This window comes from Zalophus californianus, chromosome 7, assembly GCF_009762305.2.
Source record: "Zalophus californianus isolate mZalCal1 chromosome 7, mZalCal1.pri.v2, whole genome shotgun sequence".
Lineage (NCBI taxonomy): Eukaryota > Metazoa > Chordata > Mammalia > Carnivora > Otariidae > Zalophus > Zalophus californianus.
The window spans coordinates 144,324,395-144,347,224 of NC_045601.1; the positions used below are offsets into that span (position 1 = coordinate 144,324,395).

At 47.3% G+C, this 22,830-nt stretch overlaps 1 protein-coding gene, 3 non-coding genes and 1 pseudogene across 4 annotated transcripts; 2 read left to right on the top strand and 3 right to left on the bottom strand.

Moving 5' to 3' along the window:
* Window positions 1-1,200: 1,200 nt before the first annotated feature.
* LOC113926874 lies at window positions 1,201-1,564 on the bottom strand (annotated as a pseudogene).
* Window positions 1,565-7,216: 5,652 nt separating this feature from the next.
* Window positions 7,217-7,289, bottom strand: TRNAA-AGC. Its single transcript has one exon. It is a non-coding gene; the product is annotated as a tRNA-Ala (tRNA).
* Window positions 7,290-7,967: 678 nt separating this feature from the next.
* On the top strand, window positions 7,968-21,524 carry LOC113926876. The gene is made up of 4 exons (XM_027602254.2): window positions 7,968-8,598; window positions 12,101-12,300; window positions 13,194-13,211; window positions 16,246-21,524. Exons 1-4 carry the CDS (start codon window positions 8,192-8,194, stop codon window positions 16,398-16,400), a joined length of 780 nt encoding a protein of 259 aa, XP_027458055.2. The 5' UTR covers window positions 7,968-8,191; the 3' UTR covers window positions 16,401-21,524.
* On the top strand, window positions 11,929-12,002 carry TRNAI-AAU. The gene has a single exon. It is a non-coding gene; the product is annotated as a tRNA-Ile (tRNA).
* TRNAV-AAC lies at window positions 17,182-17,254 on the bottom strand. Its single transcript has one exon. It is a non-coding gene; the product is annotated as a tRNA-Val (tRNA).
* Window positions 21,525-22,830: the final 1,306 nt, after the last annotated feature.

The window sequence follows — 22,830 nt, forward strand, 5'->3', positions numbered from 1 at the left end:
AAGATTTTATTTATTTATTTGACAGAGAGAGAGAGAGAGACAAGCAGGGGGAGGGGGAGAGGGAGAAGCAGGCTCCCCGCTGAGCAGGGAGCCCCGTGCGGGGCTCTTGGGATCACAACCTGAGCCAAAGGCAGCTGCTTAACTGACTGAGCCTCCCAGGCGCCCCAGTGGTGGTACTTTTCTCCAAGACTGATATTCTTCACTAAAGCAGGTCTGGGGAAAGAAATTATTAGGTTCTTCCATGTCCTATTAGTTCTGAAATATTCATGGGATGTGCAAGTGGAGATATCAGTGAGGGATTATGGCTAAAGGTTGGAACTCAGGAGAGATGGCCCTCCAGATTATCGATAGTGCTTGTAATGAAGCAAAGAGAAATAAATTGTATCGGGCTGGACTACTCAAGACAGTAGCCACCAGTGACAGGTGGCTATAAAGTATTTGAAATATGCTATGAAATGGGATGTGCTATAAGTGTAAAATAGAACCCATATTTCAAAAACTTAGCATGAGAAAAAGAATGTAAACTATCTCAATAATTTTTATATTGATTACTTGTTGCACTGGTAACATTTTGGATATAGCGTTAAATAAAATACAGTTGTATTAAAATTAATTTCACTTGTTCCTGTTTGCTTTTTTTGATGTGACTACTAGAATATTTAAAATTATATGTATGAGGCATATCTCTATTGGATGGCACAGGTATAAGGTAATCGTTCTGAACGTCCTGATGAAAAGGGGATCACATTTATAGAACCATTTACATACAATATAAGAATGGTTACAGATCCCCCCACAATTAGCTTGAGAGAAGAAGTGGCCCAAGGACAGAACCTCAGAGAACGTTCATTGAGAAAGATGGAGAAAAAGTGGGGACACAAAGCACCCTGAAGAGTTCAGGGAGAACTGACTGCACTATTGAAATCCAAGGAAGAGATCACTCACGCAGGAAGGGGAGGGGTGGAGAGTATTTCAAAAACTGTAACCCTAAGTAAGAAAAAATATGGAGGTTCCCATTGGATTTTACAATTCTAAGGAGATCCTAGTGACCTGAGTTATATCAGTTGTTTTTTTTTTTTACAACCAACACATCTTTTATTTACTTGATTGAAAGTCTAATGGTACATACGAGGTTTAATCGAGTTGCCCTCCATTTTATTCACACTGACTCCACGGAGTTGTATTGTAGCATGATTCCGCTCAACTGCTGCTCTTGCGGGGGCTTTGTTTCCTTTCAGGGTCAAGGTGGGTACTTTCGTACAAAATCTTATTTTTAATTCCATCTCTGGCAGTTCTTTCCTGGATTCTTAGCTTCGCATAATTATACCTACAATGGAACCAGCATCCTAAAGTCACCAGGATAAATCCTCCTACTCCAATGTCACGTGATCTTCTAATCCTACCTGTTAGTTAACAAAAAATGTCCAAGGCCAGCCACAACAGATCCTAATGAACCATACAATATCGAATCCCGTGCACAGGGAATGTTTTCAACTTCTAAAATCCCTAGGAGCTTAAAGGGCTTCCCCTTGGCAGGCTCACCGGGCTCTGGCGCAGAGGCCATGGGATCTGGTGGGTCGAGTTATATCAGTTTTAATGAAATGCCACACCCAGGTGTCCTGCAGTAGGTTGTGGACTGAAGGAAGTTTGGACATTCACTTACATTGCTTTTTCTGGAACTTGGCAATAGAGATAAGGCTGAAAATGTGCCAGTTTCTTGAAAGTGAAATTAGGGAATTAGGTCAAGGAGAACATTATGTCTGTGCATGTATAGTGGCTGCTGCTAATTAATGAACGATCATGAATATGATCTAATATCCACATTTTTTCCAGACTTCTGATTGTCACAGACACAATCTCCCTTAACAGGTGTCCAAGAAACCAAATAAGACCCACGCTTTCTTTAATGTTTTAAGTCTCCTTTCATCCATAGAAGGTCTCTTGCTTTTCTTTTTAAATTGTTATTTGTTAACTAATGTACTTTATTTTTTAGGGCACTTTCAGATTTGAAGAAAAATCGAGTGGAAAGTACCTAGTTCCCAGTAAACAATATCACCCTTCCTCCTGCATAGTTTCCTTTATTATTAACATTGTGCATTAGTGTGGGACATTTGTTATAACAGGTGAATCAGTATTGATACATTATTATTATTGCCTGAGGTCCATAGTTAACCTTAGGATTCACTCTTTGTGTGATACATTCTGTGGGTTTTGACAAAAGTGTAATAACATGTATCCACTATTCTGGTATCTTACAGAATAGTAGTTTATGATAACAGACTTGTTGAAGAGGCTGCATCTTTTATCCTACATAATTTCCCACACTGTGGATTTATTCAATTGCATCTTCTTGGTGTCCCTTGACATATTTCTTGATTTGCTCTATTTCTTGTAAACTGGTAGTTAAAGGTAGAGGCTCACTTAGCTTCAGGTTCAAAGATTTCAACAGTAAAATTTGAGAGGTATTGTGTGCATCACTTTATGAGGTGTATAATGTCCGAATTTCTCCTTGTTAGTCATCAATATTAACATTCATACAGGGGCTCAAATGTCACATACATAACATATATCTTGTGCATATAATCATATATTGATACATAAAATTGATTCACAAAATAAATTTAGACAATATCATTAAAAGAATAAACATAAAAGCAAACAAAATATTAATTTTCAAATGAGCACCTTAGAGAAAAGTCAAAAGCATACCTTAACAGTCATAAAAATGGGAATTTCAAAGTTCATAAAAATGGGAATTTCAAATGACCTATTTCTTAGGTTCTGCAGAAACTGCCCTCTTGTTTAAAACTCTACCCTTAAATACTCTTTAGTTATAGAGCACTACAATAAATAATCTGTGCATTTAACATAAGGAGTAAGAAAAAGAAAGAGACTCTAAAGAAAGCAAGAAAACAGAATGGTAAACGGAAACTTGGGGATTAGCTGGAATACAGCAAATCTAGTTTGTCCTTTGAAAACAACCTAAAATTGCCAATCATCAGTCAAATGTAAGAAAAAAAAGAAGATGAAGAAAGCACAAGGAAGAAGCAAAATGAATTAGTGGATGTTATTTTAAGATTTTGGAGATGTGGTGGGATAATTTTTTGAAGAATTGATTGGTGTTTGATTTTCCCATGCTACCCACTCCATCCGGTCAAGGCCGTAGCCATAGGTTATAGAACCTTCGCTGGGGGTGCAGTAAGATTCAGCATTCTGTACAGACTGTGCCTGAGCACTCAGGAAGCTCCCATTCTAGGAAAGAGAAGAACAAGCCAATAACTTGAAAACATAGTTTCTGGGGGACTTAACATTTGTGCAGAAGATACAACAGGGAGTGAGACCGGGCAGGCAACATTTTAGCTATGCTTGTCTGAAGAAGGAAAATTTGAGTTGAGGCCTGAGTACTTAGAAGTGCCAAGCGTGGGCAGGAATGGGAAGGAAGGGATGCTGGAAGGTGGACCACGGGTCTCCATGAGGAACAGTGACAAGGGTACAACAGAGGTGCCAAAGTTTCTTGGATCTTTTCACAGGTAAGAAGCCCCAGGTTTGTAAATAGAACAAGCAATATACAAACCAAGGAAGGTGGGTTGGAGAGGACATCTCGAATGCTAAGCGGGTGCTCTACCACCCCAGCTAGCTCCCTGTTGCCAACCCATGGGCAGACAGACCACACCCCGCTCACTCTCCTGGTTACGGCGGTGGGGGGGTGGGGGGGCTGCCGGGAACTTTGGGCCTTCAGGCGCCAGCCAGGATCAGATGGAGGGCAGAGATGATCAGACATTGGAGTGTGAGGAATGGAGACTTCCTTGGAAAGCCTTGTCCCCACTTCCCAATTTCACTTTCTTGATCTCCTGGAAGTAAAGAGAAAACATTCCGGATGTGGAGACGCCACGTCTATTCCAACCTGCTCCAGAGTTGTGATCATTACTGGTCGTTGCAGGCATGGCTGCCCAAAACAAGCAATGGAGCAGCTTCTCGAAGGCAGGGCCTCAAGCCATCCATGTCACATCCCCGGGCCAGGCCACTGGAAAACCCTATTCCCATTTCCTAGAGAAGCCCCAGAAGACCCAAGACCTAATTCTGTTCACCTTCCCCAAGGTGAAAACTGTAGCCCACGACAGGGACAAAAGGAGCCGCTGGGAGAGAATTTGTTTCTTAAGATTTTTTATTTATTTGTTTGACACAGAGAAAGAGAGAGAGGGGTGCCTGGGTGGCTCAGTCGGTTAAGCGTCTGCCTTCGGCTCAGGTCATGATCCCAGGGTCCTGGGATCGAGTCCCACATTGGGCTCCCTGCTCAGCGGGGAGCCTGCTTCTCCCTCTGCCTCTGCCTGCCTGCCTGCCTACTTGTGCTCTCTCTCTCTCTCTCTCTCTCTGTCAAATAAATAAATAAATAAAAATTAAAAAAAAAAAAAAGAAAGAGAGAGAGAGAGAGAGCATGAGCAGAGAGAGGGGCAGGCCCCCTGCTGAGCAGGGAGTCTCCAGACTCGATCCCCAGACTCCGGGATCATGACTCCTGATTAACCGACAGAGCCACCCAGGCATCCCTGGGAGAGAATTTTGAGGCCAGTAGGTCTAAGTGAAAACACAAGCTTTGCTCAGTTTGATGGAATGATAGTTTTAAGGAAAGACAGAGAAGACAAATGCCAGTGTCAGTCCCTTCCCGGTACTGAGTGTCTGTGGGGTTAGTGAGTCTGATATAACAGTTTGTTGTTAGCCTGAAAGAATGGCCTAGTTTCCCCCTCTCCTCCTTTCTAAGTGCAGTAGAGACCATTCTGCTTTCCTCTCCAGCTCTGGATGTAGCATCCACACACTTGACCTTAGTATTTTGTCTTTCGCAGGCCATCTGCTGCAACGTCTCCCTTTCAACATTGATCCGAGCCTCACCGTGGTCCCCAGTTATGCTAGTCAGTCTGTGGTGGAGATTTCTTAGATTTCTCAGACAACACCATTCCTGAGGCTGCACACAGTGCTTTTCTCCTGTAGGGGTAGGGAGTGATGAAGAACCTTGCAGGGGAGACACTACTGTGTCTTGAGAGTTTTAATCATATCCTGTAGATTCATTCCTGAAGCACTTGCTTAGCACCAGGCCCAGGGGATGAGGCCAGTGACCTACACAGACACTGCAGCCCCCAATATTACCTTACTGAGCAATTACTGTGCTCTAGACCCTGTTCTTGATGCTCTACACGTACTATTGCAGGGAACATACCTAGAGATAGCCTACAGTCTCCATTTCCTTACGAAAAATCTTATGAAAATTTCTTGCCGCAGACCTCAAGACTCTCATGGCCAAAAGGGAAAACAAATGGAGGCTAAACATTGCTCTTTGAATTCGTCCTCCTCCATCCCACCCCCTTTTCTCTCGGTCCACTTGGCAACCACATCTTCCTTACATTGTCTAGACCTTCAGTCCGGCGGGGCCAACAGAAGAGCGCCTTTTCCCTTAGCATCTCAGTGAAGGCTAAGTTGGCTCCATTGTCCCAGAGTGGTAGTGGATTCCAAGTGTGTTTCCCACCAAGCAGGATTCTTGTTTAAGATATGAACATAATTATTTCCTCTAAGTACAACTAACAAGTAGGGATTTTGCTTAATTAGTATTTGGTGAATGGAGAAATGGTATACAAATAATTAGAAGCCTTGCAGGAGGAAGTAATTGGAGATCAGTAAAGACTGGATAGTGAATAAGAAGGCTAAGCCCAAGGCATGTCTGGGTGGCTCAGTTGGGTGAGTGTCCAAGTCTTGATTTTGGCTCAGGTGCTGATCTCAGGATCATGAGATCAAGCCCCGCATGGGACGACTCCTTTCAGCAAGGAGGCTGCTTGAGATTCTCTCCCTCTGCCTCTCTCTCCCCCCCCCACTCTCTCTGTCTGTCTTTCTAAAATAAATAATTTTTTTTTTTTTAAAAGCTTGAGCCTGACAAATCCACAGGAATCTCTATGTGAGAGAAGGAGCTGTGGTTGGGGAAGAGGAGGAGGGCGTGATCCACAGAGTGACTGGTGGGTACAGGCCTTGGCCTCTGGGCTTCTGGAACTGCAGGTGGTTTGGGGTAGCTTCAGGTCAGGGTCTCCTTCATGGTCCCAGTTCATGAGGAGTGCACACCCTAAGAATGCGGTTCTCATAGGAGAAACAAATCCAACAATGTGCATTGTTATTTTATAACATTTATTGGGTTCATTTACAAATAAGGACATAGAAAAACACATTTAATCAATAAAAATGCTTTTCTACTATGATCAATATAGGACAATGCTGAGAGGGATCAAGTGGTGTCAAAGAGAGAGATTTGGGAGGTGGAGAGGAGAAAAAAAGTTTGAAAAGAGGGACAAACCCTGGCAGCAGCCCTAAGGACCCACAGGATCTCCCAGAATCCAGTGCAAAGATCAATGCCCCCTTCAGCATGGCTCTGCTAGGGCCAACTGAGCTAAATGTCACGTGACTTGTAGTTCATACAGAACCTCATCCTGTTTCTTAGTAAAATGGGATAATGTTGCCATTTCAAAAATACATTTTTAAAATGTGGTTCCTCTTGGGAGTTAGAGGAACACCTGGTTCCCAATACATTTTGAGCACATTTTCAGAAAATTCAGGGAGATGAGCAAAGCACTGGACCTCTGCCTCTTAGTGAGGGTGTATCTGACAGCAGAGTTAAGATGCTAGCCCACACCTTTCCCATCGTCCTTCTAAATCTCTCTTTCCTTCTTTGTCTTTCTTCTTAATACTTAACCAACTCTCAGAGAATCTGATAGAAGACAAACTGACATCTGCTACCTGACCATGGGTTGCCACTGTGAATAAAATACTAAAACAATATCATGATAAAAATAAATAATAAAATTTAGTAGTTATAAAATATAAAATATATCTTTATTTAAAGAAGAATAAACATTAAAACATCATAAAATCCAGACTCTCCTGGGTGTGCCTCCTGACACAATTCTCAGGCTGTTCCTCCCGCTTTGCACCCCAAAGGAGAAGGTTTGGTTTTCCCAGACACACAACATTTTTTAATAACTTTGAGCTGAGGCCCCAAAACCTGTGTTTCTAAAAGACATTTTGACCCATTTGTTCCTTTTTTTGTTTTTGCGTGTCACATTTCGTTTTTTTTTTTCTTTTTTCTTTTTTCTTTTTAAGCCCCAGGGAAGCACACAGAGGAGGCGCTGAGCTAGAGAGGCCGGCCTGGTGCGAGCCGCGGGGAGCCCGGCCAGGCTGCAAAAGCTGGAGAATGCGGGCGTCGATCCCGCTACCTCTCGCATGCTAAGCGAGCGCTCTACCGCTTGAGCTAATTCCCCCTGGGATCTCTGCTTTTCAGCCTATTTTTATTACCTTGACGCAAATTTCATTCCAGTGCCACTTCCGTTTCCCAGGTGGTTCCCACCGTCAGGCAACCTGGCTCTATCAAGGCAGAGCCGGGACCGGAGCTTGTCAGAGGCAGCCTGGGCCCCGGGAGGCACCCAGCACCCCTGCGTGGGGAAGGGAGGGGGCAAACCATGCGGGAGAGCTAGCTCTGCTTCAGCCTCTCTGTGGGCAGTAGATGCGGGAGGGCAGACACCGGTACTCTGAGTGCTCTGTTGAGTGCATCACACGTTACTACCACCTTCTGCGCCCCATCCCACAAATCCGGGAATACAAGTATCTTTCCACTTACTGTTCCTTCGGATAAGTCACCTTTTCTCTGGTGTCTATGAATTGTTTAATTGCTTCTCCACGAGTTAGGAGCTTCTCTATTGACTTGTGGGCTTATCTATTGAATTATAGATCACTGAATCTAGCAATGCTTTCTTAAAGAAGGGACTGGACTGGGGACCTCTTTTATGGCGATTTATTTTACGGTGGTCCAGACTGCGGTGCCTATTTTAAAAAAATATCAACATGACCGAAGCATAATCTATCCCCAGCAAAACGCACACATTTCGATGAATTTTGACAAATGTATACACGCAGGTAACCACCACCACAATTATGATACAGGACCGAAGTTTCATGCTGTAAGGTTCCTGCGGCCGCCGTCGCCAAGTACCATAAGCCGGGCGGCTCGAAACGCGCGCTTACGGCCGTCGTTCCGGAGGCGGGCCGCCGGGGCCGCGGTTGCTGTCCGGCCACGCGGTCTCACGGCTCCCGAGCGCGAGCCTTCCTTGACTCCGGTCGCCTTTCTCCCGCGGCGCGTTTTGGACATTGCGCCCAGCGCGGCGGCATGCCTCAGTTGGCCACTCTGTTTACGGCTGGCGGCTCGGCGACAGCGCCACCAGCTTGCCCGGGGGGCTCGCCTGGGAGCCGGGGGTCTGACGGGCCCGCGCCCGGACAACCCGCGCTGAGGGCGAGCCGTCCGGCCCGGCGGGTAGGGTCGTCCGTGCCGCGAGCCCCAGGGCGTTCGCCAACGCCCGCTGTGTTGGTCGCTCCGCCTGTCCCCCTTCCCCCCGGCGAGGGCCACCGGGCCAGGTTGCGGTGCCGCCGCGGGGCCTGGGCGGCGAACCGAGCAAACGGTCTCCGTTTACGAACGAGGAAGCCGAGGAGGGAGAGGACTCCTCCCACGTCCCACAAGCTACAGACAGACGGGACCGGACTCCCGAGTTTGCTCTGTCGGTGGCAGAGCCCGCGCGGGTGCGACCCTCTTTCCAACCGCAGCGATCTGGGGTCGGGAGACGCGCGGGGCCCGGCTGCCCCGGGGCTGCGTTCCCTGTGCGGCCGGCGCCTGGCCCCGCGCGCGCATCATCGGGGGCGGGGGGGAGCGGCCGCCTGCACCCCCGGGCCCCGCGCGCGGGTACGGAGCTCTCGGGCCGGGGGAGGGAGGGCCGAGGGGCCCCCGGGGATGCGGGCGAGAGCAGGGACGCCGCGGCGCCGAGAGGCCTGCATCCCCGCGGCCGGTCGGCTTCCCAGGCTCGGTTCCCGCTGGAAATAGCAAGGGTCCGGGTAAAGCCCGCAGAGGGCTCGGGGTCCCCGACTGCGTCTCTCTCAAGCCCCCACCGATCTGTGGGGGTGCTCGGACTGCCCAGGAATTTCGGCGGGCGCCCCAGGCTGGAGGTCTACCTCCCTCCTCCCCCCTTCCCCCTCCTCCTCCCCTTCCCCCTCCCTCCTCCCCCTTTCCCCCTCCTCCTCCCTCCTTTCCCCCTCCTCTCCCCTCCCTCCCTCCCTCCTCCCCCTCTTCCCCCCTCCCTCCTCCCTCCCTTCCCCTCCCCTCCTCCCCTCCCTCCCCTCCTTCCCTCCCTCCTCCCTTCCCTCCCTCCTCCCTCCTTCCTCCCTTCCCCCTCCCTCCCTCCCCTCCTCCTTCCGCCCTCCTCCTTCCCCCTTCCCCTCCTCCTCCTTCCTCCTTCCCCTCCCTCCCTCCTTCCTTCCCCCTCCCTCCCTCCCTCCTTCCTTCCCCCTCCCTCCCTCCTTCCTCCCTTCCCCTCCCTCCCTCCTTCCTTCCCCCTCCCTCCCTCCCTCCTCCCTTCCCCCTCCCTCCCTCTTTCCTTCCTTCTTTCTCAGCACTATTATTGCTGTTATTATTGAACTATAGTTGACATACTGTGCTATATTAGTTTCCGGTGTACGGCATAGCGATTGGACAATTCTATATACGTTACTCAGTGCTCAACATGATGAGTGCAGTTACCACACAACGTTATTACGATATTAGTGACCATATTCCCTATGCTGTACTTTTTTTTATCTCTGTGACTTATTTTATAACCAGAAGTTTGTACCTCTTAACCCCCTTTATCTATTTCATCACCCCCACCCCTCTGTCAACCACTAGTTTATTCTCTGTATTTATGAGTGTTTCTTGTTTTGTTTTTTGTTGTCCTTTTTTTTAACGATTCCACATGGAAATGAACTCATACGGTATTTGTCTTTCTCTGACTTATTTCACTTAACACAATACCCTCTAGGTCCATCCATGCTGTTACAGATGGTAAGGTCTCGTTCTTTTATGGCTAATATTCCATCACATATATATATATACACCACGTCTTCTTTATCTATTCCTCTGTTGATGGACGCTTAGATTGCTTCCATACCTTGGCCACTGTAAATAACGCTGCAAGAAACAGAGGGTGCATATATCTTTTCAATTAATGTTTTCATTTTCTCTGGGTCATGGAATTACTGGATCATACAGTATCCCTATTTTTAATTTTGGGGGGGGGAGCCTCCAGCCTGTCTGTCCCGGAGGCTGCACAGTTTACATTCCCACCAACCGCGCCCCAGGGTCCCCTTTTCTCCACATCCTGGTCGCCGCGTCTCGTGTTTGTTTTTGTTTTGTTTTTTTTTTTCTGACAAGTTAAAAATATTTGTTTCAGTTTTTTTTTTTCAGGTTCCAAGGGGTTTGACCCGTGGGTGGGGCGGGGGCGGGGTGATCGCTGGGGTTGTTCACCAAGTTCAAAATTTGGAGGCAAGGAGGGGAAGAGCTTTTCTCTGCGTCCTGTTCTTTCATGGGGGAAATTCGCAGGCACACAGATGCTGATAAGGAAACGCCGCAAAATGCCGGGCTCTCCGGAGAGTCTGGAACAGTCGAGCGACCCCGGCATACGCGAAAACAGACCTCACTCCCCCCACCGCGCTGTGCGGAGTTTGCAAACGCTCCTCCTCCGCACTGAGGAGTAGAGTAACGCCGGCCCCTGCGCTTGGAGGGCGGTTGGGCTCTGCCGGAAGGCGCCACGAGCCGCTGATCGCGACTGTTCCTCTTTTCTGTCTTTTCCCTCCCTTTCTGGCCGTCGGCCGGCAGCCCAGGCGCAGGGCCCAGAGAGGATGTGCGTGTCCTCTACTCACTTTCTCGCAGCTTGCTTTCCTGCTCTCTCCCCGCCTGTGCGCGGGGCCGGGCCGGCGGCGGTCTGGGAAGAGGAGGGGGCCGCGGGGGGGCCGCGCGGGAGGAAGAGCCGCGGGGTTTGCCCCGAGGTTGGTGCCTGGGCCCCGGGCCGCCGCCGCGCCACGACCGGCAGCCCGTGAAAAGTGCGTTGGAGAGAGTGGCAGTCGAGCCCAGAAGTCACTAGAGGAAACAGGACAGCAGCAAAATGGGCCAGGCCGAGGGGCTGCGCGGCGGTCCTGGCGGCCGGGCCTCGGGCTGAGCGCCTTCATTTACTCCGTGATTCGGTGCGCGGCCGCCTCGCCACGCGGGCCCGGGTCCTGCCGCTGGGCCGGGGCGTCGCCCGGCCGGTTACCCGCGGCCCGCACGCTCCCCGAAGGAATCGCACGGAACCCCAGGGCGGGAGAAGCGGCCAGGCCGGCGGAGACGCGGCAGGCGGCGGGGGCGTGAGGCCTTCTCTCTCGGGCAGGGGGAGCCCCCTCTTCCCCCCGCGAGATCCGCGGAGCGCCCTGCGCGTGTGCCCCTCACTCTAACGGCCGTGAGCCCCAGCTTACAGGCGGGGTCTTTCTGGGCTCAAGGAGTCAATGGCCTTACCTTGTTTCACGAAGAAATACAGACACAATGACTTGCAGTGGGACGCGTTTGTCTAAAGTGACTTTTGCAAATAGAAATATGGGCGTGCTTTCCCGTTTAGGTAAAAAGGGGGTAGAGATAAAATTCTGCTTCTAAGGGAAAATGGGTGGAGAACCCGGTGGGAACTGTGCAAGAGGCCACGTGTAGAGGAACGGGTGGAGGGCAAGGGGCGGTCACTTCGACTTCCGCCAGCCCCTCGGCGGCAGTGAGCTCCGGAAGCAAAGCAGAGAGGAGGGAAAGGAACGGGTCAGAGGAAGGACGAAGGGTGGTGAGGCTGTCTCCTAAATAATGTGCTCATGAAAACCCAGGGTCATGGAACACCTAAGCAGATGATGTTTGAACTTCCCTTGGGTAGCACTGTATTTTAACTGAAGTTTCGGCTCTAGAATGAACCGGGGATCGTAACTTCTTCCAAGCTCCAAGATGAATTCGAAGAGAAAACTCCCTTTCAAAGTGTTTAGACTAATATTGATCTTTGATATGTAGCTAAGGATGGGAAGCCCAGGCATCCAGCGGGCCGGTTAGCTCAGTTGGTTAGAGCGTGGTGCTAATAACGCCAAGGTCGCGGGTTCGATCCCCGTACGGGCCACGTGCGCTTTTTGTCCCCACTTCATGGAAAAATGCTGTGTTCTAAAAATCTGAAGAAATAAAGAAAGTCGAATAATGCATGCTCGTTGATCTTGACAGGGTGCAGAGCGGCCAGCTGTGGTTTTGTGCTTCCGATCTCTTGGCCTGGGAGATGCAGATGAGAAGGGGATTTAAAAGACGTGAGACTCCAGAAGGGACTGACATCGGGAGCCATGTGAAAAACAGAACCGGTGGGCTTTCCCAGCTTCTTACATTTCCCAAGATGTCCAGAGATACCTCAAGCATAACTAGCTCCTCAGGTGAATTTTTCTAGTTATGCGGCTGCTTACTTGCAGAGGGCTGTCCTTGGCCTGAGCAGGGCAAGTAAAGCGGTTCAGGGCAACTCAGGCCCCAGCCTCCGCCCCCCGCCGCCGCGCCCCCCCCCCCCCACCCCCCCCCCCCCCCCGCTTCGTTCGTCACTCCTACTTCCTCCTTTTTCTCACACTTGACTCCAGCGGGGCGGGACTTAAGGAGATGTTTCCTACAGATCGCCCAAACTTTCACTGCTCTTTGGCCAGCTACCTGTTAGACCCAAAACCATTTTCTGGGAGGCATCTTGTCCCTGATGCCTCTCCCAGTTTTCTGAGGTTGGGTTGTGTTCTTTCCACAACTCCCAGAGATCCAGGAAAACATCCATTTTGTGGCATTTACCAAGTTGTGAGTGCCTGTTGCTCAGCCACCTTCCCCATGAGATTGTAAGAGCCTTGGGGGCAGGATGCTTATTGCCTCGTGCTAAGTACTTTTAAATGTCTGCATTAATGATAGAAGAACAGAAAAAATGTGTGCAGGCCTGAAGGGAAGAGTGTGACTGGTGCCTCAAACGGACCTCACAGGCCTGTGGGATCACGCCGTCTGAAAACAGTGCATCGAGGTCCAGGGAGGGGTAGACGAGGGTACACGGTGATTGGTCCCATTTCTCTGCATGTATCCCCGAGACTCACTGAGAATGGCTCTACGTGTCCCCAGGATCAAGGTGGTGGTACGAGGATCAGGACAGAGCATGTCCACTAGATCCAAAGTCAGGGAAAGTCTAGAAGGTTGAACTAGGTTGAGGCCGGGAGATGGGAGAGAGCCATCTGACTGCTTCAGACCTCAGGAGATGGAAGAATAAATATGGACAAGAAGTGACCCCTTTTGGTTCTACCATTTGCAGTCTCCCTGACATTTACAGGTAAATAACTCTTTCTAAAATCTCAGTTTCATTACCATCACTCTTCCACACTTTGACCACTCTTGTTTCTTAGTTTTGATATCTTGCATTCCTCTCAACACTTTGGCCCTTCTATCTGTTAGTTAGGCAGTTAGGGAGGCCCTGACGGGATGCCCGGAGGCCCGCAAGGAGGCGGCCGCGGCCCGCTGTGGGGAAGGCCAGGGGCCTGTGCTGGCAGCACCCACGAGAGGCCGGACCCCACCGGACAGGCCCACGGTGGCGGCGCCACGACGGGAAAGCCCTGAGCAAGTGAGGAAACCCCGCTTCCAGCCCCAAGTAATAAATATTCTGCCCCCTAGTTAACAACTGTCAATAATATAGAAACCCCAACCCCCAGTGCACACAGCTCACTCCCTCGCTCCCTTCCCCTCTCTCCCCACTCCAGCTCTCCTATCACCAGAGTGTACTTTTCACTTTAATAAACTTTCCCACTTGTGTTGTTTATCCGATGTGCTGTGTGTCTGTCCTTGAATTCCTTCTCGTGACAGGACCAAGAACCTTTGGCAAGTCCTTGAGGTTTGGCAACTCCTTCAAGTCTGGCTGGGTCAAGGCCCCAGGGCCCAGGGTCCCGGCAACGTATCTATCTTGTGATTTTGCTTTATAAAGTCAATTAGATCCATTGGTGGAAGGTGTTCTGTTCTTCAGTATGTCGTTGATCTGTTCTCTACTAGATCTATCAATTAATGAGAAGTGTTGAGTCTGCAACTGTAACTGGGGACTTTTTATTTTTCTTTTCAGATTTATTAGCTTTTGCTTATGAGTTTTGAAGCTCTGTGGTCAGGGCATACACATTTAGGGAATACAGTTATTTCTTTGGTGAGCTGTCACCTTATAATTATGTAACATTTCTCTTTATACTTGGAAACTTTCTTTGCTTTGAAATCTGCTTTGTCTGATGTTAATATATCCATTTCAGCTTTTTTGGATTGATGCTTGCATGGTGTATCTCTTCCTGTTCTTTACTTTCAATCTTATACATAACTTTTAATCTCACATGCAAGTGTATTTGAAGTTTCTTATAATAAGAGCATCTATTTTTTATTCTGACAATCTCTGATTTTTAATTATTATGTTTAGATTATTTACATGTAATTTTATTATATTTTGATAGTTTTGCCTATCAATTCACTGCCTAATAATTTATTAGTGGTTTGTTCCCTTTGTTTTTCATTCTTTTTTGTTCCTCTGCCTATTTTTGGCTTATTTAAATGTTGTCAGTGATTTGTCACAGTCACAGTTCTCTAGTGATACGCGTACTGAACATTTCACAGTATACTTAGAATCATTAAGTTATCATTCCAGTTAAAGAAAGAAATGTCACCACCCTTTTTTTTTTTTAAAGATTCTATTTATTTATTCGAGAGAGACACACAAAGAGCACAAGCCAGGGGAGGGGCAAGCAGACTCCCTGCTGAGCACAGAGGCTGACCAGTGGAGGATGGGCCTGATCCCAGAACCCTGAGATGGGGACCTGAGCCAAAGTCAGGCCCTTGACCGACTGAGCCACCCAGGCGCCCCACCTCACCACCCTTTAATCCTTCTGCCCTAACCTCTTTATGTGTGTAGTACATGTAGCTACAATGAGAAAACGATCAGACAATGTTGTAATTTTCACTTTCAATCATCAACCATACTTTAAAGAACTCCAGAGAGAATAACGGTGTATCATATTTACCCAGATATTTCCTATCTCTACCTTGCTCATTCATTCTTAGAATCTAAGTTTCCTTAGGGTATCATTTTTGTTGTCTCACAATTTGACTTTTTTACTACTTCTGCTAACAATGGATCCTCTGTTTTACCTTCAGATGAGGATGCATTTCTTTCACCTTTATGTCCGAAGGATGGTGTTGCTCTATTTAGCCTTCTGGGGTTTAACGGGTCTTTTCTTTCAGCATTTAGTAAATGACGTGTCATTTCTTTATGGCCCTTATGGTTTCTGATGAGAAATGCATAATCATTCAGATTATAGTTTCCCTTTTGTTTCTGTCTTGACGCTTTCAAGGATTTTTTTTCCCCCTGTCGTTTCCAGGAGCATAATTGTGATATGTCTGGGTGCGGATTTATTCAGGTAAATCCCGCTTGAGGTTTGTTGGACTTCTTGAATCTTTTGCCAAATTTGGGAATTTTTCAGCCATTAAGAATTCAATTTTCTTTTTTTCAAGAACCTCCTTCTCCTCTTCTGGATCTCCAGTGATGTAAATAATATTTCTTTGTTATTTTCCTATTTTGTCCCCGGAGGCTCTGTCCATCTTTTAAAAAACACTTTTTCTCTCTGTCGTTTAGATCGGGTCGTTACTATTGTTCTATCTTCGTATTCGCTGAACTTTTCTCAGTCACCTCCTGCTACTGAGACAATCCAGTACTTTGGTTCATATTTTTGGTTAATACACTTTCTAGTTCTGAAATTTAAATTTGGATTTACAACTTCAGATGATTTGCTAAGATTTTCTAACAATTTATTTCAAAGAATTCTTGCCCTGAATTCTTGGAGCATTTAATCATCACAGCTTTAAAGTGTTTGCCAGATGTTTCCAACATCTGTGCCATCCCAGAATTGGTATCTGTCGATTCTCGCCTCCCAGTGATTTAGGCCTTTCTTGGTTCTTCATATGCCAAATGGTTTCAGACCATAACCTGGCCATTTGTATGATTTCACTCAAATCTTATGGAGAATGCCGCCAGTTTTGTTTTTGTAGGCGCTTTGCCTTGTTTTCATGTCCCCAGTACCAAGTAGCCTTCTAAGTTGTGGTTTCAAGGTCCATTCCATTTTCAAAGTCTTTACAACACGATTCGGAGATCTCTGGAGTGTGTGCAGCCCCGCGGCCAGTGTGGACCTAGGCAGTGGGCTACCACTGCAGTTCTCAAAGTCTGTGCTGTGTTGTTTAGGGTTAGAGACACTTGCTCACAGCTCGAGAGTGTGTTCAAGAGCTCATAAATAACTTTACGTGTTTGCTTTCCATGTGTCTTCCCCAATATTTTCTCGTCACCTGAGGCTCACCGACTCAGTTCCCTGACAAGAAAGTTGGCCCCGTACTTCCCCGCTCTGCCCAGCGCTTCTCAGGACTGAGCCGCATGGAAGGCCAAGCTGCAGGAGAAATGGAGAAAGAGAGCAACTGGGTATTTCCCTTGGGATCACAGCTCCTCTGAAGAAACAGAAAACAAATGGTAAATTGATGGTAGATCTGTTTACGCGGTGCAGGTAGAGTGGGCGTAGGCCTGCCTTTGAACTTGCCCAGAGGTCATATGAGAAAGAAACATCCAAATGACTGTGTTCAAAGTGTCTACTATTTTCTCAATTCGTTCAATAGGCTGGAAGATGCAGGGCTGTGAGTTGGAGATTTGGGTGGAAATGGTAAAATCTGGAGAATGTGGGCGTCGATCCCACTACCTCTCACATGCTAAGCGAGCGCTCTACCACCTGAGCTAATTCCCCTGTCCTCTCTGGTTCCTTCTCCGGGTTTTCGCCTTCCTGTCCTCTCTGGTTCCTTCTCCAGGTTTTCGCCTTTCTCATCTCCACTTCATTGTTCACTATTCTGAGCAGCCCCAAATATGGGGAAAGTCAAAGCCTTTAATATGAAATCAGGGCGTAGCTTCTCCAACATGACCAGGGCCAGAGAGCGATGAGTACCTACCTATTCCTATTCCAGAGAAAGGAGGAGAAAGCAGCCCTTGGAAAACTCTAGCATCCCCCAAATTGCATGATTCAGACTCGGCGGGACTAGAAGAGGACACATCCCAGGGTGGGAGGGAGGACTCACCCAGAACATTCCGGCCAAGGTGGCATAGTTAGCTGAGGATGGTTATCTGTTTCTTAAAGACAAAAACAAAAACACAGCAACAACAAATGGGGGATTATGACTCTTTCCAGCTGGAGCTGCCCGGAACAGAAGGGGGTGGTGATTTCTCCCAGAAGGCAAAAGAAGCCAACTGTTTCCGCCCGGTTTCGAACCGGGGACCTCTCGCGTGTTAGGCGAGCGTGATAGCCACTACACTACGGAAACTCATTGTTTGAAGGGAATCTATCTGTGTTCAATTCTTGCTAAGGCCTGTCATGGAGCAGTTCCATATCCATACCATGAGAGAGAGCAGAAAAACCATTACAAACAAAACCAAGCCAAACAATCCCCCAAAAACAAATAGTCAGAGCTACAGGAAATAAGAGGAGAAATCACATCAGAGTGAAGAAATACAGAATGGACATGGAGGGGTGCAGATGAGGAGTGAACGTAGGGTGTATGTAGGGTTTCTTGTGTTAAGAAATATACCTGTTCAGTTGGAGCAGTGTGTGTGTGTGTGTGTGTGTGTGTGTGTGTGTGTGTAATAGACACGGAGAGATATGTTGAGGAGAAGGGGTTGTGGAGACTTAAGAACCTTTGAAAAATTCCAGGCAGGTGGTTTATACAATCAAAGTAACAATTTTGGGAAAGGTTTTTAATTTGGAATGCCAAAGAGGTTGGAAATGGGGAAATTAGAATTGAAGAGAAGGGAAAGAAGTTATAGAGCTATGAAAGGGTTGGGGTTTATCCTATTAACTCTTTTTTTTTTTTTTAAAGATTTTATTTATTTGAGGGAGAGAGAATGAGAGATAGAGAGCACAAGAGGGAAGAGGGTCAGAGGGAGAAGCAGATTCGCTGCCGCGCAGGGAGCCCGAGGTGGGACTCGATCCCGGGACTCCAGGACCATGACCTGAGCCGAAGGCAGTCGCTTAACTGACTGAGCCACCCAGGCACCCTATCCTATTAACTCTTGAGATTATCAGTATTGTGAGTCTTTCTGTATCGTCAGTGCCCGGTGCACTGCCTGGCATAGCATACACCCTCCACAAACACCATAGAATGGGTGAAGGGACACATGAATGAGAAGAAAGAGAGAGATTCTGGAGAGGTTGTGTAGGAAGGATTTACAGTATTTGTCAAGACACTGGGTGTAGAGATCTGAGGGAGAAGGAGTCAAAGGCACTTAGAAGTTTTGAAACAGAAGGGATTTTGAATTAATGTCTGATGAATGGAAGAATAAATCCACTCATTTACAAGTATCTGTTATATGAATAAAATAATGAATGGGTCCCGGCAGATGGGTAAGGAATCTCCTTAAAGAAGAACTACCCAAAGATCTTACTTCTATTCTTCTTTCATGGCTTTTCTCTAAGAATTCCCCTAGTTTCACAATCTTTTTTTTTTTTTTTTTCCCTGACAGTCTGGGGTCTGGGTCTGTGTGATCCCTCCAGACCCATGCTACTCAGAGACCTCGGACTGACAAATTCTCTTTTGCATCCTGTCTCTCTAGGTGACCCTCACCGGCCTTCTTTGTGTCCCCATAAATCTCGTTTACAAAGTCATGGGGAGGCCTTCTCCTCACCAGGATCTCTCTGTCCAGAAAACAGGAGTAGGAGGTCCACCTTCCCACTAGCCAAAAATTGTGAATCTCGAGTTGAAAATGCCCAGCACGGCCCAGTGCAGATGATGATCACTCTCCTCACAGCTCTTTTCAGGTTTTCCTTCTTTGTCTATAGCCCAGTGACAGAGAGTGCTGGTCAAAGACTAAGCCTGAGCTGCCTTGTGTGTGAAATAAGATAAGAACCAGAAATGTATAACTTGCCATTTTTAAAAAAGGTCCAATATTTCCTGGAGTTGAGTTCAGGAGAAAAGCTTTGGGGATCACAGTTGCCTATGAAGGAGGAATGAAGGGTCATAACCGGAGAAAACAGGTGTCTTTCCCACCAGCTCTGAGTGCGAAGAAAGCATTCTAACATCTGACCCAATTCCCATGCTTTAACCCTCTTCTTGACTTATGGTCATTATAGGCATGTGCCCCAACTAGTTGTATGGGTCTCACCTGGTACCGTAGGGTTACTTCACTGCCATCGAAGAGGACCCGACTAAGGGCAGATCATCTCAAAGGTGACTCCGGCAAAAGCAGAGTGAAAAACTAGGAATTCTGTCAGGGAGGGTTGGGGGGAAAGGGAGACCTACGGTATATCACCATGAGAATGATCTAGTTCTGAAACAATTTCACTATCTTGAATGACAGAAGGCAAAATGAAAGGTCCCAACTTGGTGGGGGACCCAGTTGAAATGACAGGGCTTTCCCAGAGGTTCTCACTATAAAAACAGGGTTGTGATTGTTACCTGATTTAGAAATATGGCCATCTAGGAGGAGAATGTGGGGCAGCCTCTCTGGGCCTCACGTCTGCACCATCATCCCCTCCCAATGTGGCCCAGGTCACTGGGGAGGGCTTGACCTCTCTCCCTAACTTCCAGAGAAAGGGAGGTTTGGCACAGGGAGACCCTAGGAGCCTGGGACAAGGAGGGGGAGGGGGAGGGGGAGGGGGAGGGGGAAGAATTTTTAAGAGAACATTGAAACTGGCTTTTACTCAGCATTTAATTTTAAAGAAATTTAAAAGTGATCAGGAAAGACCAGCCACAAAAGTGCTGATGCTCTGGGGGTCAGAATCTCTTCTCATTCTAATTATCTGTCAGAAATTCTGAGATTTTGAGTCAGAAATGATGGGGAAAGTCTTTTCTCCATCATGAAAGAAAACCTTGACATTTCTTTTCTTCCTTTCTTGCCTGAGCTCAAGAGAGAACAACTCCGGTGCATTTACCTTTCAAACCGCGGAATGAAATCAGGATCGTTTCTCTCCACCATGGACATTCCGGTCAGATCCGCTGCCTAACCATCCTGAGCTCCAGGCCTCATGTGTGTACCGAGACCCTGCTAAATGCTCAGATTATGTCCTTCCACAGCTGGGCTTCCTGCTTTCCCCAAGAACAATCGATTTTTCCAGCCCACTGGGGGCTCTTTCCTTACCCGGGAACTTTGGGAAAACTTAGAGGGGAAGCCTGTTCTGTCCAAGAAGAGAACCCTGGTGGAGTCTAACCTCAATCTGCAAATCCGTTCCTCAAGCCTCTAATGAGCATCGATTCCACAGGAAAAAGACAACCAGAGCAGTAGCTGATGTCTGCTGATCAGTCCCTGACCCTGCTCCAGGTGCGCCCATCTACCGAGAGAGGCGCTCATTTCTCCTTTTCCGTAGGAAGAAACATGTTAAGGATTTATCAGGTAGCACTGTTTATCCAACTAAGCCCACTCAGCCTATGTGCAAATAGCTCTCATGCCCTCCTGTTGCCTTGGTAGGTAAAAATTACTCTAGTGACGGTGTTAGAAAAGCTTTGGGCACAAGGATCTCAGCAAGCAAGAAGGAAGGAAAAGTATCTTCAGGGTGACAACTCTCCTGACTCTTTCCAGAAAGCTGACGGAGCCGCCTCCACCCTCCTGAGCCCTTCGACTGGCTAATGATTACCCCACAGTAAAAATTATCACTAGTTCATTATGCATTTTTCGTATTTGCTTCTTGTCCGTTTCCCTGACACCTCCCAACTAGGATGTAGCTCCAGGAGGGAGGGAATTTTTGCCTTGTTTTCACTCTTTAATGACTGCACCCAGAACCTTCCATTAATATGTGCTCAAGAAAAAAAAAAAAACAAACGTTGAATGATTAAAAGAATAAACGATTCTCTACTTCTTTCACCTCTTAACTGTGGTTGGGCGATCTTCAGAGCAGGAAGTGGGAAGAGAGATTTCCCCTGCTTCTTCCATAAGACAGAGAGGAAGACCAAAAATACAGCATAGCTTGTGGTTTCCGGCACAACCTAAATTTCTTCACCTTCCCTTTTCTGAGAGTACCGGGAAGCCCAGCGAACTACAAAACTCTCCTGTGCAAATACTGCATCAGTCTTCAAACATCCTTATCAGGCAGTATTTGGTAATTTTACTTTCTGTTACTGTCTTTTAACCGAAGTAACCTTAGGCCCGGCCGACTGTGAAAAAAAAATGCAGCCTGCCCTCTCTGAGGCTCAGGCTCAGGACCTTCAGATTATGAGACTGACGCGCGGCCTACTGCGCTAAGAGGGCGGTTTGCTGTGGGTTTTCCCATTTAAAGTAAAATATCAAATATTATTTTCCCCAGCACCGCTGTTTTGTTAGTTTCCAGCGTTTAAGGAATACAATCGGTGCTACTTGAAAATCACTCCATATAAGCCAGTGGTGCACCCAAAGGATTTCACACCCACGAGCAGTGAAATCCAAGCCTTTCCGGGATTCACCCGAGGGTAGGCCCGTCTGGGCTGCGGGACTGGGGGACAGGTGCGCCTGGCTTTTGCTGCTCTGGTGTCCTAATGATGTGGTTTTCCTGCCCTCAGAGATCTCAGGTGGTCTTACACCTTCCGTGGTCTCCTTTGTTGAAAATAAACATGGGAGATGCTTAGTTAAGAGCTCACTGATTGGCGGACTGAATGAGCGAATAAATAATCCTCACATCTGTCTATAGCCCAAACGTCTCTGCCTTGGTCTGTTTTGTCCCCACTTATATCTACGTGACTGGAGACAGTCTCCCTACAAAACATACAAGCTGAACTTAGTAGAAATCTCGCCGTTGGCTTTGTCTTGTCATGTACCATCAATTATACTGAGAGATTTATGGACATTATCCCATATGGTCCAAATGGATTTTGACAACAAAACTATTTATCAAAACCTCCCTTCCCAGATATAATGGAGGTTCGGATACTAAGTATTGCTCCTATGGTCCCCAGAGCTGCTGGGTGGCAAAACCTGACCGGAGAAGCAGATTTTTAGGTTCCAGAACGTAAGCTCTTTGTCTGCTCCAACTCAAGGCGTCTCTGTTCTCCGCAGTAAGCTCATTCGTTGATACAGAAATATCTAACTTTCAGCCTCCCGTGTGCTGGCCTTTTGGGCTTAGACTTCCAAGTCAATATGGACTCATTGTCTTCCTTCAGATCCCACATCCAGTGACTTGATAATCACTGAACATTGTTCTTGTGCAATTCTTTTGAATCTATTACTTCGTTTCCATTCATGTTCTTTGCCAGGCGCTGTGCTGGGTTCAGGTGACTCAGAAGGAATCTGATGACTGCAGACCTCAAGAGATGGGAGGGTAAATATGGACAAGAAACGATCCACTCCCAGGTTCACCGCCTTGTTTCCCTGTGGCCTTTACAGATAGATAACTCATTCTAAAACATCATTTTTAATAACCTCACTCTCTCTTGCACCCTGGCATTCTTGGTTTTTTAGTTTCGATATGATCTTGCTTTTCTCTCAATCTTTGGTCGTTCTTTCTTCCCTACATTGTGATTTTGTTCTGTAAGGTCAGTTGGTGGACGGTGGTGTTTAGTTCTTCAGTATAGTTGCTGATTTGTTGTCTACTAAATTTATCAATTAATAGAGAGAAGTGGGGGCGCCTGGGTGGCTCAGTTGGTTAAGCGACTGCCTTCAGCTCAGGTCATGATCCTGGAGTCCCGGGATCGAGTCCCGCATCGGGCTCCCTGCTCAGCAGGGAGTCTGCTTCTCTCTCTGACCCTCTTCTCTCTCGTGCTCTCTATCTCTCATTCTCTCTCAAATAAATAAATAAAATCTTTAAAAAAAATCATTAATAGAGAGAAGTGGGTTTTTTTGTTTTTTGGGTTTTTTTAGGATTTTATTTATTTGAGAGAGAGCATGAGGACGGGGAGGGGCAAATGGAGGAGAGGTCTGGCCGCTGAGCAGGGCGCCCGTT